Source organism: Bubalus bubalis, chromosome 7 (assembly GCF_019923935.1).
Source record: "Bubalus bubalis isolate 160015118507 breed Murrah chromosome 7, NDDB_SH_1, whole genome shotgun sequence".
In the NCBI taxonomy this organism is placed as follows: Eukaryota; Metazoa; Chordata; class Mammalia; order Artiodactyla; family Bovidae; genus Bubalus; species Bubalus bubalis.
In genome coordinates this window covers 101,903,574-101,920,006 of record NC_059163.1, presented here as the reverse complement: position 1 = coordinate 101,920,006, position 16,433 = coordinate 101,903,574, and the positions used below count along the sequence as shown (strand labels likewise).

The following is a 16,433-nucleotide window of genomic DNA, read 5'->3' as shown; positions in this document are numbered from 1 at the left end:
AAAGAGAATTACTCATACAAGCAACTTTCTGAATTAGCCATTTTTATTTCAATCTTTAACAAATTTAGATTGGTAGTTTTCCATTTTTTTCCAAAATTAAAAGTATGAGGTATAATTCTTTTTCTTGAAAGCCAATTACCTAAGCATTTTAGGCAATATGGATATTGTCCTAAAGCAATAGTCTTAAAGGATATTTAGGTACTATAGTTCATAAGCCATAACAGGCCCTTTGCAACTCAATATTATTACTGACCCAGTAAAAATGCTTGAAAGGAACTCTAAAATGGTTTGATGTGTTGAAAAGTTGAGTAGTATGACACGGCATTCACTGCTTTTTTAATAATGCTGCCATTTTCTTAGCAGATGATGCAGAACCAATTATAGCTATCATAACAATTTAATCATGAAAAAATGATGACTAAGTTGTAATAGCCTGGCCAATTTTCTGTAGTTTACAAAGCCAGATTTAATAGTATTTTTTTTTAACACTCTGACACATACCTGTATTCTTCAAAAGATAGTGTAGCAGAGACTGTTAATTGGTTTTAATATCCTAATTTTTAGCTGGCCCCCTTACAGCTGAATGTAGCCATGTATCTAAACCACTGGCTTAGTAAAGAAAATTGTTATCCAATTACAACAGTAATTTTGTAGCAAATTTGGGGGCTATTTCCTTCAAGAGAAGAGGGGACACCCTTCTCCTCACCCTCTGGTACATGGAACAAGATGTGATGTCTGATAGTCCTTTTGAATCAGAAAGATAAAGGCCACAAGGCCAGGACTGCTAAATGATAAGCTGGTTGAAGCCCATGTACCTGGTGACTTTGTGGATCCTCTGTAAGAGCACTAGACTGCCTGTCTCTTACATGAAAGAGGAAGAAATTACTACAGCTATTTTGAGTTTTCTTCCATATGCAGCTGAGAATATGGTTCCTAGGCCGCCTCAGTCTTGTCCAACTCTTTGTCACCCTGTGGACTGTAGCCCACCAGGCTCCTCTGCCCATAGGATTCACCAGGAAATGATACTAGAGTGGGCTGCCAGACTCTCCTCCAGGGGATCTTCCCAACCCAGGATCAAACCTGCGTGTCTTATGTCTCCTGCGCTGGCAAGCAGATTCTTTACCAATCAGTATTTCTAAGATCAGGAAGTTATTTTAGTTCTTATTAAAACTGTAAATAAACACATCTTAAAGAATCAAGAAAAACCATACTAATTGCCATTTAGTGAGAAAAAAAACAGTAAGAGGAAATGCTAGATATTATAGGAAGAATATACCTCAAAAATATCCAAATTTCACTTTAATCAGACATATTTAGCACATAATCTAAATATAAGAGTACACTCTACACATAGACATCACCAGATGGTCAACACTGAAATCAGATTGATTATATTCTTTGCAGCTAAAGATGGAGAAGCTCTATAAAGTCAGCAAAAACAAGACAAGGAGCTGACTGTGGCACAGATCATGAACTCCTTATTGCCAAATTCAGACTTAAATTGAAGAAAGTAGGGAAAATCACTAGACCATTCAGTTCAATTCAGTTCAGCTCAGTTGCTCAGTTGTGTCCAATTCTTTGTGACCCCATGAATTGCAGCACGCCAGGCCTCCCTGTCCATCACCAACTCCTAGAGTTCACTCAGACTCACGTCCATCAAGTCAGTGATGCCATCCAGCCATCTCATCCTCTGTCATCCCCTCCTCCTCCTGCCCCCAATCCCTCCCAGCATCAGAGTCTTTTCCAATGAGTCAACTCTTCGCAGGAGGTGGCCAAAGTACTGGAGTTTCAGCTTTAGCATCATTCCTTCCAAAGAAATCCCAGGGCTGAGCTCCTTCAGAATGGACTGGTTGGATCTCCTTGCAGTCCAAGGGACTCTCAAGAGTCTTCTCCAACACCACAGTTCAAAAGCATCAATTCTTCGGCGCTCAGCTTTCTCCACAGTCCAACTCTCACATCCATACATGACCACTGGAAAAACCATAGCCTTGACTAGACAGACCTTTGTTGGCAAAGTAATGTCTCTGCTTTTGAATATGCTATCTAGGTTGGTCATAACTTTTCTTCCAAGGGGCAAACGTCTTTTAATTTCATGGCTGAAGTCACCATCTGCAGTGATTTTGGAGCCTAGAAAAATAAAGTCTGACCCTGTTTCCTCATCTATTTCCCAAGAAGTGATGGGACTGGATGCCATGATCTTCGTTTTCTGAATGTTGAGCTTTAAGCCAACTTTTTCACTCTCATCTTTCACTTTCATCAAGAGGCTTTTGAGTTCCTCTTCACTTTCTACCATAAGGGTGGTGTCATCTGCATATCTGAGGTTATTGATATTTCTCCCGGCAATCTTGACCTAAATCAAATCCCTTACAATTATACAGTGGAAGTGAGAAATAGATTCAAGGGATTAGATCTGATAGAGAGAATGCATAGTGAAGAACTATGGATGGAGGTTCATGACATTGTTCAGGAGAAAGGGATAAAGATCATCTCCAAAAAACGAAATGCAAAAACGCAAAATGGCTGTCTGAGGAGGCCTTACAAATAGCTGAGAAAAGAAGAAAAGCAAAAAGCAAAGGACAAAAGGAAAGATATACCCATTTGAATGCAGAGTTCCAAAGAATACCAAGGAGAGGTAAAAAAGCCTTCCTCAGTGATTAGTGCAGAAAAAATAGAGGAAAACAATAGAATGGGAAAGACTAGATATCTCTTCAAGAAAATTAGAGATACCAATGGAACATTTCATGCAAAAATGGGAACAATTTTTGGAGAGAAATGGTGGTATGGACCTAACAGAAGAAGATATTAAGAAAAGGTGGCAAGAATACACAGAAGAACTGTACAAAAGAGATCTTCATGACCCAGATAATCACAATGGTGTGATCACTCACCTAGAGGCAGACATCCTGGAATGTGAAGTCAAGTGAGCCATAGGAAGCATCACTATGAACAAAGCTAGTGGGAGTGATGGAATTCCATCTGACCTATTTCAAATCCTGAAAGATGATGCTCTGAAAGTATTGCACTCATATATTAGCAAATTTGGAAAACTAAGCAGTGGCCACAGAACTGGAAAAGGTCAGTTTTCATTCCAATCCCAAAGAAAGGCAATGCTAATGAATGCTCGAGCTACTGCACAATTGTTCTCATCTCACATGTTAGTAAAGTATGCTCAAAATTCTCCAAGCCAAACTTCAACAATACATGAACCGTGAACTTCAAGATGTTCAAGCTGGATTCCGAAAAGGCAGAGGAACCAGAGATCAAATTGCCAACATCCACTGGATCATGGAAAAAGCAAGAGAGTTCCAGAAAAACATCTATTTCTGCTTTATTGACAATACCAAAGCCTTTGACTGTGTGGATCACAACAAACTGTGGAAAATTCAGAAAGAGATGGGAATACCAGACCACCTGACCTGTCTCTTGAGAAATCTGTATGCAGGTCAGGAAGCAACAGTTAGAACTGGACATGGAACAACAGACTGGTTCCAAATAGGAAAAGGAGTACCTCAAGGCTGTATATTGTCATCCTGCTTTTTTAAATTATGTGCAGAGTACATCATGAGAAATGCTGGACTGGAAGAAACACAAGCTGGAATCAAGATTGCTGGGAGAAATATCAATAACCTCAGATATGCAGATGGCACCACCCTTATGGTAGAAAGTGAAGAGGAACTAAAAACCCTCTTGATGAAAGTGAAGGAGGAGAGTGAAAAAGTTGGCTTAAAGCTCAACATTCAGAAAACGAAGATCATGGCATCCGGTCCCATCACTTCATGGGAAATAGATGGGGAAACAGTGAAAACAGTGTCAGACTTTCTTTTTGGGGGCTCCAAAATCACTGTAGATGGTGACTGCAGCCATGAAATTAAAAGATGGTTACTCCTTGGAAGGAAAGTTATGACCAACCTAGATAGCATATTCAAAAGCAGAGACATTACTTTGCCAACAAAGGTCTGTCTAGTCAAGGCTATGGTTTTTCCAGTAGTCATGTACGGATGTGAGAATTGGACTGTGGAGAAAGCTGAGCGCCAAAGAATTGATGCTTTTGAACTGTGGTGTTGGAGAAGACTCTTGAGAGTCCCTTGGACTGCAAGGAGATCCAAACAGTCCATTCTGAAGGAGATCAGCCCTGGGATTTCTTTGGAAGGAATGATGGTAAAGCTGAAACTCCAGTACTTTGGCCACCTCATGCGAAGAGTTGACTCATTGGAAAAGACTCTGATGCTGGGAGGGATTGGGGGCAGGAGGAGAAGGGGACGACAGAGGATGAGATGGTTGGATGGCATCACTGACTTGATGGACGTGAGTCTGAGTGAACTCCAGGAGTTGGTGATGGACAGGGAGGCCTGGCGTGCTGCGATTCATGGCGTGCAAGGAGTCAGACACAACTGAGCGACTGATCTGAACTGAACCTGGGTAAGCATTCTCAGTGTTTCTATTTGTTCCTCCTAACCACAGAAACTCAAGGCCATGAAGTCAGCAAACCAAGATTATCAAAAATGGTATATGTTGACTGGAACCAGAGGTCTTAAACAACCAGAGGACCAAAACAGACAGAGATAATATCATGAAATAACCAATCTCAACAAAACTATATGTGGCAATGGTCACGTAAAGCCCCCCAAACTTTTCTTTAAATACACCTGCTTTCTCTTAGAAGGCAGGACAATAATTCTTAAGGTGTTTGTCTACTACCCGCCTCATTGGCAAATCAATAAAATTCTCTTTCCTTTATTTTCAAACACTTGGCCTCCTCATTCTCATTCAGCATCACGGACATGGACAGTTTTCAGTAACAATTTCTCTGCTAATATATAGTAAAGAAACCAAGGAAAGATCCACTTAAGAGGAATAGTTAACACACAAACATTCTGAAATAATTTATATGCAAATACAATAGAATTCAAAATTAAGTACTTACTAATAGATTGCACAGGCTTCCTAGGTGGCTCAGTGGTTAAGAATCCACCTGCCAAGCAGTAGACGTGGGTTCAATCCCTTGGTCTGGAAGATTCCCCTGGGGAAGGAAATGGCAACCAACTCCAATATTCTTGGTTAGGAAATTCCATGAACAGACAGAAGCCTGGTGGGCTACAGTCCATGGGGTCACAAAAGAGTTGGATACCACTTAGTGACTAAACAAAAACAGATTACACCTATAAAATTTCTTGTTTTTAAAATAGAGCCTACCAATGATTAAAAAAAAAAAGATTAAAATACAAGTATAAATAACGTAATCAGCACTTACTATGGGCTAGCCAGCATACCTACTTTTTTCATAACACTTAAAATGTACAATTAAACAGATCCTATTAACAGCCCCATTTTAAATATGGGGAGTCTGGGGCTCAGTTTTCAAATTCTCTGGATATGAATGAAGGAGGAGGAGGTTAAAAAGTCAGTAGAGCTCCAATGTCTGTTTTATCAAAAAAGTTAACTCTTGATGAGTAGACTATGCTACCCATAAGGCCCTCAATAACAACAAAATAACAAAACAACATTTCTTCCTTATGCTTTCCCAGCCTCCAAGACCATCTTGTACTTGGCTAATACATAAGTAGTAACTGTAATCACAAATGTATAGGGATTTGCCTTTAATGAATTTACCCCCAAAAGCTTCAATTACTTTAAGAATTTTAAAAAATCTATGATATGTGATTTTTCCTCAAGCGTATACAGTATTACCCACTGTTAGGATGTTGGCATCTGCATCTCACTTAAAACTGGTTATTTTCTATTTGTCTCTCATATGCAGTAACACAGTAACTACTATAACTGTATTTTCTGAACAAATACAGACCCAAAGAGAAACCTATTAGTGCCAATGGAAGTAAAACTGAAGTAAAAAGGTCTAAGATAACAACCATTCTTAACCAGAAAATACAAGTTTTAGATAATGTGGAGAATGTTTAATTGAGCAGGGGTTCTGACCTCTGATATGAATAGGCTCATTTCATGTTCTATACAGAAATGAGGAAAGGAAACTTATTAGAATATTTCAGGACATGGTCTGCTGCTGCTGCTGCTGCTGATTCGCTTCAGTTGTGTCCGACTCGGTGCAACCCCACAGACAGCAGCCCATGGGAGTTTCCATGGAGTGGGTTGCCATTGCCTTCTCCCAGGACATGCTCTCACCAGTACAAAAAACAACATTTATGGGAGAAATTAGAAGCTATGGTAGGGATCAACGAAGCTTGATTTTATAGCCATTTTAGTTGCCCAGAATACAGTAAATTTTGTTTTCTTTAAGTGTGACTAATGTCACTAGTTTCTCAATATGTTCATAAACTGACATTCTAAGTTTAGGATTTAATTTTGAAAGTCACTATTTTTATGGAATTCGATAGCACACATCTTTTAACTCAGTTTCTACAGAACTGGAACTGACTATGTAAGCAATTCAGCAATTTACAAAAGGCATAACTTAAAAAAAAAGTCAAATCAGAAGCCAGATCTTTACTAGTTATCATCTCCAGCAAAAAATAAAATTAACATAGGTGTTGAAACAGGCTTATATGAGATTTAAAAAAGATTTCTGTGATAGAGTTACTCTAACATTTTTTAATGTATTTGCTCTGTTTAAAACCTTGTTTCATTTTTTTGTGATGTAACAATAGAATCACCTAGAAATCTGTAGCACCATTACCAAGTTAGCATTTGTAGACAGGGCTGGTTGTTCAGTTCAGTAGCTCAGTCGTGTCCGACTCTTTGAGACCCCATGGACTGCAGTACACCAGGCTTCCCTGTCCATCACCAACTCCCAGAGTTTACTCAAACTCATGTCTATTGAGTCGGTGATGCTATCCAACTATCTCATCCTCTGTCGTCCCCTTCTCCTCCTGCCCTCAATTTTTCCAGCATCAGGCTCTTTTCACATCAGTCAGTTCTTTGCATCAGGTGCCCAAAGTAGTGGAGTTTCAGCTTCAGCATCAGTCCTTCCAACGAATATTTAGGACTTATTTCCTTTAGGATGGACTGGTTAGATCTCCTTGCTGTCCAAGGGACTCTCTCAAGAGTCTTCTCCAACACTACAGTTGAAAAGCATCAATTCTTCAGTGCTCAGCTTTCTTTATAGTCCAACTCTCAAATCCATACAGGGCTTCCCTAGTGGCTCAGATGGTAAAGCGTCTGTCTGCAATGCAGGAGACCCGTGTTCAATCCCTGGGTTGCAAAGATCCACTGGAGAAGGAAATGGCAGTCCACTCCAGTATTCTTGCCTGGAAAATCCCATGGACCGCGGAGCCTGGTCGCAAAGAGTCGGACACAATTGAGTGACTTCACTCAAATCAAAATCCATACAAGACTACTGGAAAAACCATAGCCTTAACTAGACGGACCTTTGTTGGCAATGTCTCTGCTTTTTAATATGCTGTCCAGGTTGGTCATAACTTTTCTTCCAAGGAGCATGTGTCTTTTAATTTCATGGCTGCAGTCACCATCTGCAGGGATTTTGGAGCCCCCAAAAATAAAGTCTATCACTGTTTCCACTGTTTCCCCATCTCGTTGCCATGAAGTGATGGGACAGGATGCCATGATCCTAGTTTTCTGACTGTTGAGTTTTAAGCCAACTCTTTCACTCTCCTCTTTCACTTTCATCAAGAGGCTCTTTAGTTCTTTGCTTTCTGACATAAAGGTGGTGTCATCTGTTTATCTGAGGTTATTGACATTTCTCCCAGCAATCTTGATTCCAACTTGTGCTTTATCCAGCCCAGAATTTCTCATGATGTACTCTGCATATAAGTTAAAATAAGCACAGTGACAATATACAGCCTTGACATACTCCTTTCCTGATTTGGAACCAGTCTGTACTGATGGCATTAATAGTCTCATTAGAATTTAGCAATGATGGAATTAATCATTTGAGTCAAATGGTATTTTTCTAAATAACCACTAATAATAGAACACTTGCTTATACAGTATTATAGAAAATGTTCAAGATCAAATTCCTAATATTATAAAGCAGACATTTCTCTACTTTATGGATTTATGGGCTCTTTCCTATTAGTTATCCCTATTTTTTCCTATTGGTTAAATGCAGAAAGTTTATTTTATCACATTTCACAAGTTATATACATCATAGTAAGCTCTCTACTGGACATCCAAAAGACCTCAAATTTCAAAAAATATGTCATTTTACAGAAGAATGTGGCCAAGATAGTCAATATTACAGCCTCAAAAAATTAATGATTAATCTACCTTTATCATCATTATAAACTGACAGATGGAAAGTATCTTGAGAACCTTTTATTCATGAAGAAACATAAAATCACATTTACCTTTTCTGTTTTTAAAATCTGAAGTGAATGAGCATTGCTACTATTCCTCTTATCATTTAACTATTAATGGATGTTCTGATAATATTTGTAGGTACTCTGAACTGTGAAAGCTTAGAATGTTCTATAAGATCTTCCATCCTTGTTGAGATCATATCTAACCTTCAGATACTTTAAGTTTCTGCCTAAAGTTAAAGTTCTAATGCAAACTTCCATAAAACTAAAAAATTACAAAAATTATTATTACAAGGATGACCATCTAATCTTATGTTTCCAGCTTGCAATAATTACCTGGAATATTACTAAGTTGATTCTCCAATACAAATATACTTTGAATAAACACACAGAAAAATTCCACAAATAATTTCTTATTCTCAAATTTTGAACTAAATATCCCCCCCTTTACTTTCTCATTTTTAATACAGGCATGGTTTGTAATAATAACAACTAACATTTACTAGCTGGCCAGTACAATTCTAAGTACTTTAAGCATATTAACCTGGTGAACTAAATTAGCAGAATTTAGTTAGTAACTAAGTCAGTGAATCTTCAAAACTAACATAAAGAAAGCATTACTATTTTCTCCACCATTATTATCAGATGGGGAAACCGAAGAACAGAAAGCTTAAATAGCTTGCCTACAGACATACAGGTTTATATGGGGAAATTTAAACTTGAATACAGGAATCATAGTTTGAATCCTCAGAGCAAATCACTATTCTACAATGCCTGTTAATTTTATAAAAAGAAAATAAAAACTTAATTATAAAAAGAGGCAACTGAAAATGAGCCACAGTGGTGGGGACTATGAAAACTGGAGAGAAGATGATTTTTTTAAGTGGTAGCTACTAAGTAGCTCCAGTCAACCAGAGGCAGTAGAAATGCAATGGATTGGGATTTTATTTTACTCACAAGTTAATTAGTTAGCTTGTTACTATTTCATGATGCTGGCAAGAACAATGATACTCCTGGGTCAGAGGAAAAAAAATTTGTGACCTGAGGTACATCAAACAGCCTGATTATCAGCATATTTATGTCAGTCCACCTTCCCTGTCACTGGTCCTGGCCCAGACAAACATGTGGGTTTCTAAATGATGCATACACAATAAATAATACTTATTCAGAAGGAAGCAATTCAGTCACTCAAGAGTTCCATTTTATATTTCATAATTACACAGATTAAGTGACATTTTCAAGACAGCTGTGCCTTATAAATTAATAAATTTTAGACTTATTTATAATTACCAGCCTTGTTGACAGATCAGGTTCATAGTGCTATAAAAGCATTTCAAGGGTAAAGATTCTGTCTGGTAAATACCACTAGTGTGATTGCAAGGATGTCCATTTTTAACATGTTTATAAGATCTGACCAGAAGAAAAATCATAAGGTCACATTAACAGATGTGGAAAAAGCATTTAACAAAATCCAGACTGTTCATGATAAAAAGTGAAAAAGTGTTAGTCTTTCAGTCATGTCAGACTCTTGGCAATCCCATGGACTATAAGCCTGCCAGGCTCCTCTGTCTATTGAATTCTCTAGACAAAAAATAATGGAGTGGGTAGCCATTCCTTTACTCCAGGGGATCTTCCTGACCCAGGGATCAAATCTGGATATCCTCCACTGCAGGCAGATGCTTTACCATCTGAGCCACCAGGCAAGTCCATAGATGATAAAACTCACAGCGGACTAGGAATAAAAAGGAAACTTCTGAACTTGAGAAACATCTACTGCTACTGCTGCTGCTAAGTCGCTTCAGTCGTGTCCGACTCTGTGCGACCCCATAGAGGGCAGCCCACCAGGCTCCCCTGTCCCTGGGATTCTCCAAGAAAGAACACTGGAGTGATGACAAACACAGACGTGTTTTAAAAAGCAGAGACAGCACTTTGCTCACAAAGGTCCATGTAGTCAAAGCTATGCTTTTTCCAGTAGTCATAGATGGATGTCAGCTGGACCATAAAGAAGGCTGAATGCCAAAGAATTGATGCTTTCAAACTGTGGTGTTAGAGAAGACTCTTGAGAGTCCCGTGGACTGCAAGGAGATCCAACCAGTCCATCCTAAAGGAAATCAGTCCTGAATATTCATTGGAAGGACTGATGCTGAAACTAAAGCTCCAATACTTTGGCCACCTGCTGGGAAGAGCTAACTCATTGGAAAAGACCCTGATGCTCGGAAAGATTGAAAGTAGGAGGAGATGGGGGTGACAGAGGATAAGATAGCTGGGCGGCATCATCAACTCAATGGACATGAGTTTGAGCAAACTCTGGGAGACAGTGAAGGACAGGAAAGCCTGGTGTGCTGCAGTTCATGGGGTCATAAAGAGTCAGACACAACTGAGTGACTGAACAACAACAAAGACAATATTAGTAAAATGACAATTTTTACCTAAAAGGCTATAGATTCAATGCATTTGCAATCAAAATCCTAGGAGTATATTTTGTAGATATAGAAAACCCAACCCTAAGGTTTATACAGTGAGGCAAAATGACAATATTATAGAATATTATTATTCTATAATAACCTAGACAATACTGAAGAACAACAAAGTTGAAGGACTAACACTCCCAGCTTCAAGACTAATGATAGTTATCAAGAGTAATGCTAGTCATGAAGACAATGTGATATTGGCAAAAGAATAAATAGATCAGTGGAACAGAATAGCCTGAAAATGCTTTCATACAAGCGTAGTTTAATTATCTTTGGCAAAGGAGGAAAGGTAATTAGGTGGAGAAAAAATATTCTTTTCAACAAATGACTGTGAAACAAATAGACATTCATATTCAAAAAATTTAATCTAGACAGACTTTATCAGTTCAGTTCAGTTCAGTCGCTCAGTCGTGTCTGACTCTTTGCAACCCCATGAATCGCAGCACGCCAGGCCTCCCTGTCCATCACCAACTCCTGGAGTTCACTCAGACTCACATCCATCGAGTCAGTGATGCCATCCAGTCATCTCATCCTCTGTCGTCCCCTTCTCCTCCTGCCCCCAATCCCTCCCAGCATCAGAGTCTTTTCCAATGAGTCAACTCTTCGCATGAGGTGGCCAAAGTACTGGAGTTTCAGCTTTAGCATCATTCCTTCCAAAGAAATCCCAGGGCTGATCTCCTTCAGAATGGACTGGTTGGATCTCCTTGCAGTCCAAGGGACTCTCAAGAGTCTTCTCCAACACCACACTTCAAAAGCATCAATTCTTTGGCGCTCAGCTTTCTTCACAGTCCAACTCTCACATCCATACATGACCACTGGAAAAACCATAGCCTTGACTAGACGAACCTTTGTTGGCAAAGTAATGGCTCTGCTTTTCAATTTGCTATCTAGGTTGGTCATAACTTTCCTTCCAAGGAGCAAGAGTCTTTTAATTTCATGGCTGCAGTCACTATCTGCAGTGATTTTGGAGCCCCAAAAAATAAAGTCTGACACTGTTTCCACTGTTTCCCCATCTATTTCCCATGAAGTGATGGGACCGGATGCCATGATCTTCGTTTTCTGAATGTTGAGCTTTAAGCCAACTTTTTCACTCTCCTCTTTCACTTTCATCAAGACACTTTTTAGTTCCTCTTCACTTTCTGCCATAAGGGTGGTGTCATCTGCATATCTGAGGTTATTGAGATTTCTCCTGGCAATCTTGATTCCAGCTTGTGTTGCTTCCAGTCCAGCGTTTCTCATGATGTACTCTGCAGATAAGTTAAAAAAGCAGGGTGACAATATACAGCCTTGACGTACTCCTTTTCCTATTTGGAACCAGTCTGTTGTTCCATGTCCAGTTCTAACTGTTGCTTCCTGACCTGCATACAGATTTTTTAAGAGGCAGATCAGGTGGTTTGGTACACCCATCTCTTTCAGAATTTTCCAGTTTATTGTGATCCACACAGTCAAAGGCTTTGGCATAGTCAATAAAGCAGAAATAGATGTTTTTCTGGAACTCTCTTGCTTTTTCCATGATCCAGCGGATGTTGGCAATTTGATCTCTGGTTCCTCTGCCTTTATACCTTTTACAAAAACTAATTAAAAATGGAACATAGACATCAATGTTAAACACAAAACTATATAACCTCTAGAAAATCTAGGCAAACTTGCATTTGGCAATGATTTTAGACATAATATCAATAGCACAATCCATTTAAAAACTAAAAATATCTACTGTTAGGAGGATGAAAAGATGTGACAGAAAATATTTGTAAAACATGTATCAAATAAATAAGGACTTTTATTTAAAACATATAATGAAACTCAACAATTTAAAAGAATTATAAAATAGGAAAAGATACAAATGGACACTTAACCAAAGAAGAGACACAGATGGAAATTAAGCATATGAAAAGATGTTCAAAATTATAGGTCACTTCAGTTCAGTTCAGTCGCTCGGTCACGTCTGACTCTTTGCGACCCCTTGAATCGCAGTACGCCAGGCCTCCCTGTGCATCACCAACTCCCGGAGTTCACTCAGTCTCATGTCCATCGAGTCAGTGATGCCATCCAGCCATCTCATCCTCTGTCGTCCCCTTCTCCTCCTGCCCCCAATCCCTCCCAGCATCAGAGTCTTTTCCAATGAGTCAACTCTTTGCATGAGGTAGCCAAAGTACTGGAGTTTCAGCTTTAGCATCATTCCTTCCAAAAAAATCCCAGGGCTGATCTCCTTTAGAATGGACTGGTTGGATCTCCTTGCAGTCCAAGGGACTCTCAGGAGTCTTCTCCAACACCACAGTTCAAAAGCGTCAATTCTAGGGAATTGTACATTAAAATGAGATACCATGACATACCTGTTAGTATGACTAAAATCTACCAAATGCTGGTGAGAATGTGTAGCAATAGACATTTATTCATTGCTAATGGAAATGAAAAATGGTAAAGCCACTTGAGAAGTCAGGCTTGACTTCTAAATATATTTACTCAAAAGTAAATATACTCTTGTCTTATTTCTTATGATCCAGAAATCTCACATCTATTTACCCAAAAGAGCTGAAAACTTTTATCTACAGAAAAACTAATACACAAATGTTTACAGCAACTTGATTCATATTAGCCAAAAGAGTCAAAAGATGTAACCAAGATGTCTTTCTGTGGTGAATGGATAAACTATATTACATTCATATAGTAAAGATGAAATATTATTTAGCAACAAAAAGAAATAAGCTATCAGGCCATGTAAAGAAGTGGAGGAATCTCACATGCATGTTATAAGGTGAAAAAAGTCGGTGTGAAAAGCTACATACTGTGTAACTCAAACTATATGACATTGTTGAAAAGGCAAAACTACATACACAGTAAAAAGATCAATGATTGCCAGGAGCTCAAAGAGGGAAGGATGAATACATGGAGCAGAGGGCTTTGTAAAGGCAGTGAAATTATTCTGTAGAGTTACTCATTTTGGAAAAACCATAGAATTGTACAATATAAAAAAATGAAAATGATGTGAACTGTGAACTTTAAGTAATAATAACATATTAATACTGGTTTGTCAGTTATAATAAATGTACACATATGTAAGATATTAATATTGGCAAAAACGGTGTATGTGGGGGGAGAGTATACAGGAACTCTGTACTTTCAGCACAATTTTTCAATAAACCTACACCTGTTCTAAAAAGTATAATTTATTTTTTTAAAAGGCAAGGTGAATGGTCTGGCTGATAGAGTGTACAGTATACACAGGAAGAATAACACTAGGTCAAGCCATATCAAATTGCCAATATTTAACCATTGTTGCCCTACAAAATTGGTAATTTTATATGCTCTAACCTGAATTGGAGAAGAGGTCAAAAAGTGAGGACTGTTTGGGAGAAAGAACTAAAGAAAAAGCGTGTTATTTATTTTAGGTAACAGCACTCAGTCCTCAAAAGCACTCCTTACAAAATAAAAGCTCACTAAGTGCTCTCATGTTTTGGGCACGGTGTTGTCTCAAAATCGTTAATATTGGGTTATTTAAAATTTTCTTCTCCTTGAAAGATCTGTGTGTCCTCAAAGATTTTTCTTTTCTTTCCTGCCTTTATCTTATCAAAGACTAAGGACTCATATGTCATTGATCTCTTGTCCATTCATTTCTTGTCCTTCTACTTAGGCCATTAGAAGTTGATTAGATGTTCTCTGGGCATAGTTGGGACTTGTCAACCTAATCTTGTGTCCAAGATGATGGTTCAGACAGTTCATTAGCAGAACTTTGAAGTCAGTACCCTTACATATTGCTTGTGTTTTTGCTTTTTTGTTTGGATTGTTTTGTTCCTCAGAGAAGCCTCTCTTATTTTCCTGTTGGAGATTAGAATCTTAGATGCTAACCTTCTCAAAATAAGCTGAGAGAAGAAGGCTAGTAGTCTCAAGATTCAGTGAATATTTATCCATCTATTCCACCCACTCTCTTTTTTCTTTTTTTTAGTACATGACTATTTCCCCTTTTAATTTGTATATTAAATTCACTGATTGAAAAATAATAGCTTTATTTTCTTGATTATTTTTAAAATCACAATTTTCTAGTTAGCTGAGAATATCTTTTACCCCATTAGATGAAATAGATCAGAATGGTAAATGTACTGTACTTAGGTTTATAAATGGATATTTACTTTTTCTCTAAACTTATTTTATATGCCTAATTTTGCAAGTGGAAGTTTCCATTTTTTTCAAATTATATATTTAACAGTTTAATATGTTTTCTAATATAAGCCCAGAATAAAGAGAAAAATTAAAGTATTTGCATGAAATTTTAAGATTCCCAGTCTTTCCTTCTACCAGCCTGTATAGAGTGGGAGAGAGATTTGAGGATGGATCTGTTTCTTACAAAATTAGCAGTGACAAGGTCACAATTAAAAAGGGAACTTATCATAACAGGTATACTGCATGAAAAGAAACAAATTGTTGTATGTTCTGAAATTTCTCTGTACTAAACCACTATCTTGTTAATAATTCACTTGTCTTTTGTTTTATCTCCCAATCAAACTGTGAACATCTTAGAGGCTAATCTATGCATGGATCCTTCAAAATATGTAGCTTAATTCTTTGCATGCTAAGATGATAAATGAAAGAATAAAATTAGAGAGCATATTAAGAAATAAATTAGGTAATGCTCTGGTACCCTTCAAGTCCCACATTTATGATCTAAAAGCAATCTTCACATGATATGTACATACACATTAAGTTGTTCAGGTTAGCAACCTGCTACATCTATGTTTAACTAGTAACATTTATACAAATATTAGCGAGCAATATGAGCAAATATTCATTTAAATCTCAACTGAAGAAAATACTTAATATATACTAACTAAAGTTAGTTTAGCCAAATTATGATAATAAAAATTTTGAAAGTCTGCTTCCTTATCTGCTATTTGCACCAAATTATCAAGTAGATTATACAAAATATAGTTGGAATTATAAATACTTAGAGATCTTAAATACAATTAAGTTCAATTAGGAAAGTGAACATCAAGAAAATAAATGTACAGATAGAAAACTGATAGATTTCTAATAAAGCAAAATAATTCAGGGTTATTGAAATGACAATGATTCTACAATTTTAATAAGATAATATAAGATCTTATTTATGCCTAATAGGTATCAGATTATTTAAAAATACAGGCCACATACATACATACACACACAATGAACTATTACTATTCAACCATAAAAAAGAATGAAATTTTGCCATTTACAACATGGTTGGACTAAGTGAAGTAAGTCAGACAAAGACAAATACTTTATGATACCACTTATATATGGACTCTCAAAAACACAACAAACTGGATAATATAGCAAAAAAGACAGACTCACAGATAAAAGAGAACACACTAGTGATTTCCAGAGGGAAGATGGAAATGAGGAGAGACAATATAGGAGTCAGGGATTAAGAGGCACAAACCATTATACATAAAATACGCTACAAGGATATATTGCACATCACAGGGAATACAGCCAATATTTTATAATAACTTAAAATGGAGTATAACCTTTAAAAATGTTGAATCACTAGATTGTACACCAGTCACTAATATAATATTGTATATTAACTCAACTTGAATTAAAAAAAAAAAACAAAAACACAGGCCACCTATGTCTCTGATCTCTCAGGACTCAGCTCAAATTACTGAATATACAGAAATGAAGGTAGCATATGGGAAATAGATGACCAGTCCCAGTTTGGTGCATGAAACAGGGCACTCAAAGCCGGTGCACT

At 37.5% G+C, this 16,433-nt stretch overlaps 1 protein-coding gene across 6 annotated transcripts in view; it reads right to left on the bottom strand.

Annotated features, from left to right (window-relative positions):
- The window catches only part of STPG2 (sperm tail PG-rich repeat containing 2), a 620,311-nt gene that overhangs the window by 234,779 nt on the left and 369,099 nt on the right, over positions 1-16,433 (bottom strand). The window contains exon 13 of one of the 6 annotated variants that reach the window (XM_044946203.2): positions 12,939-12,996. The exons of the other annotated variants lie outside the window; for them this stretch is intronic. Coding sequence (XP_044802138.2) covers positions 12,991-12,996 — 6 coding nt within the window. The 3' untranslated portion in view covers positions 12,939-12,990. Of the gene's footprint in view, positions 1-12,938; positions 12,997-16,433 lie in introns of those variants that run through there. 6 annotated transcript variants of the gene reach the window in all.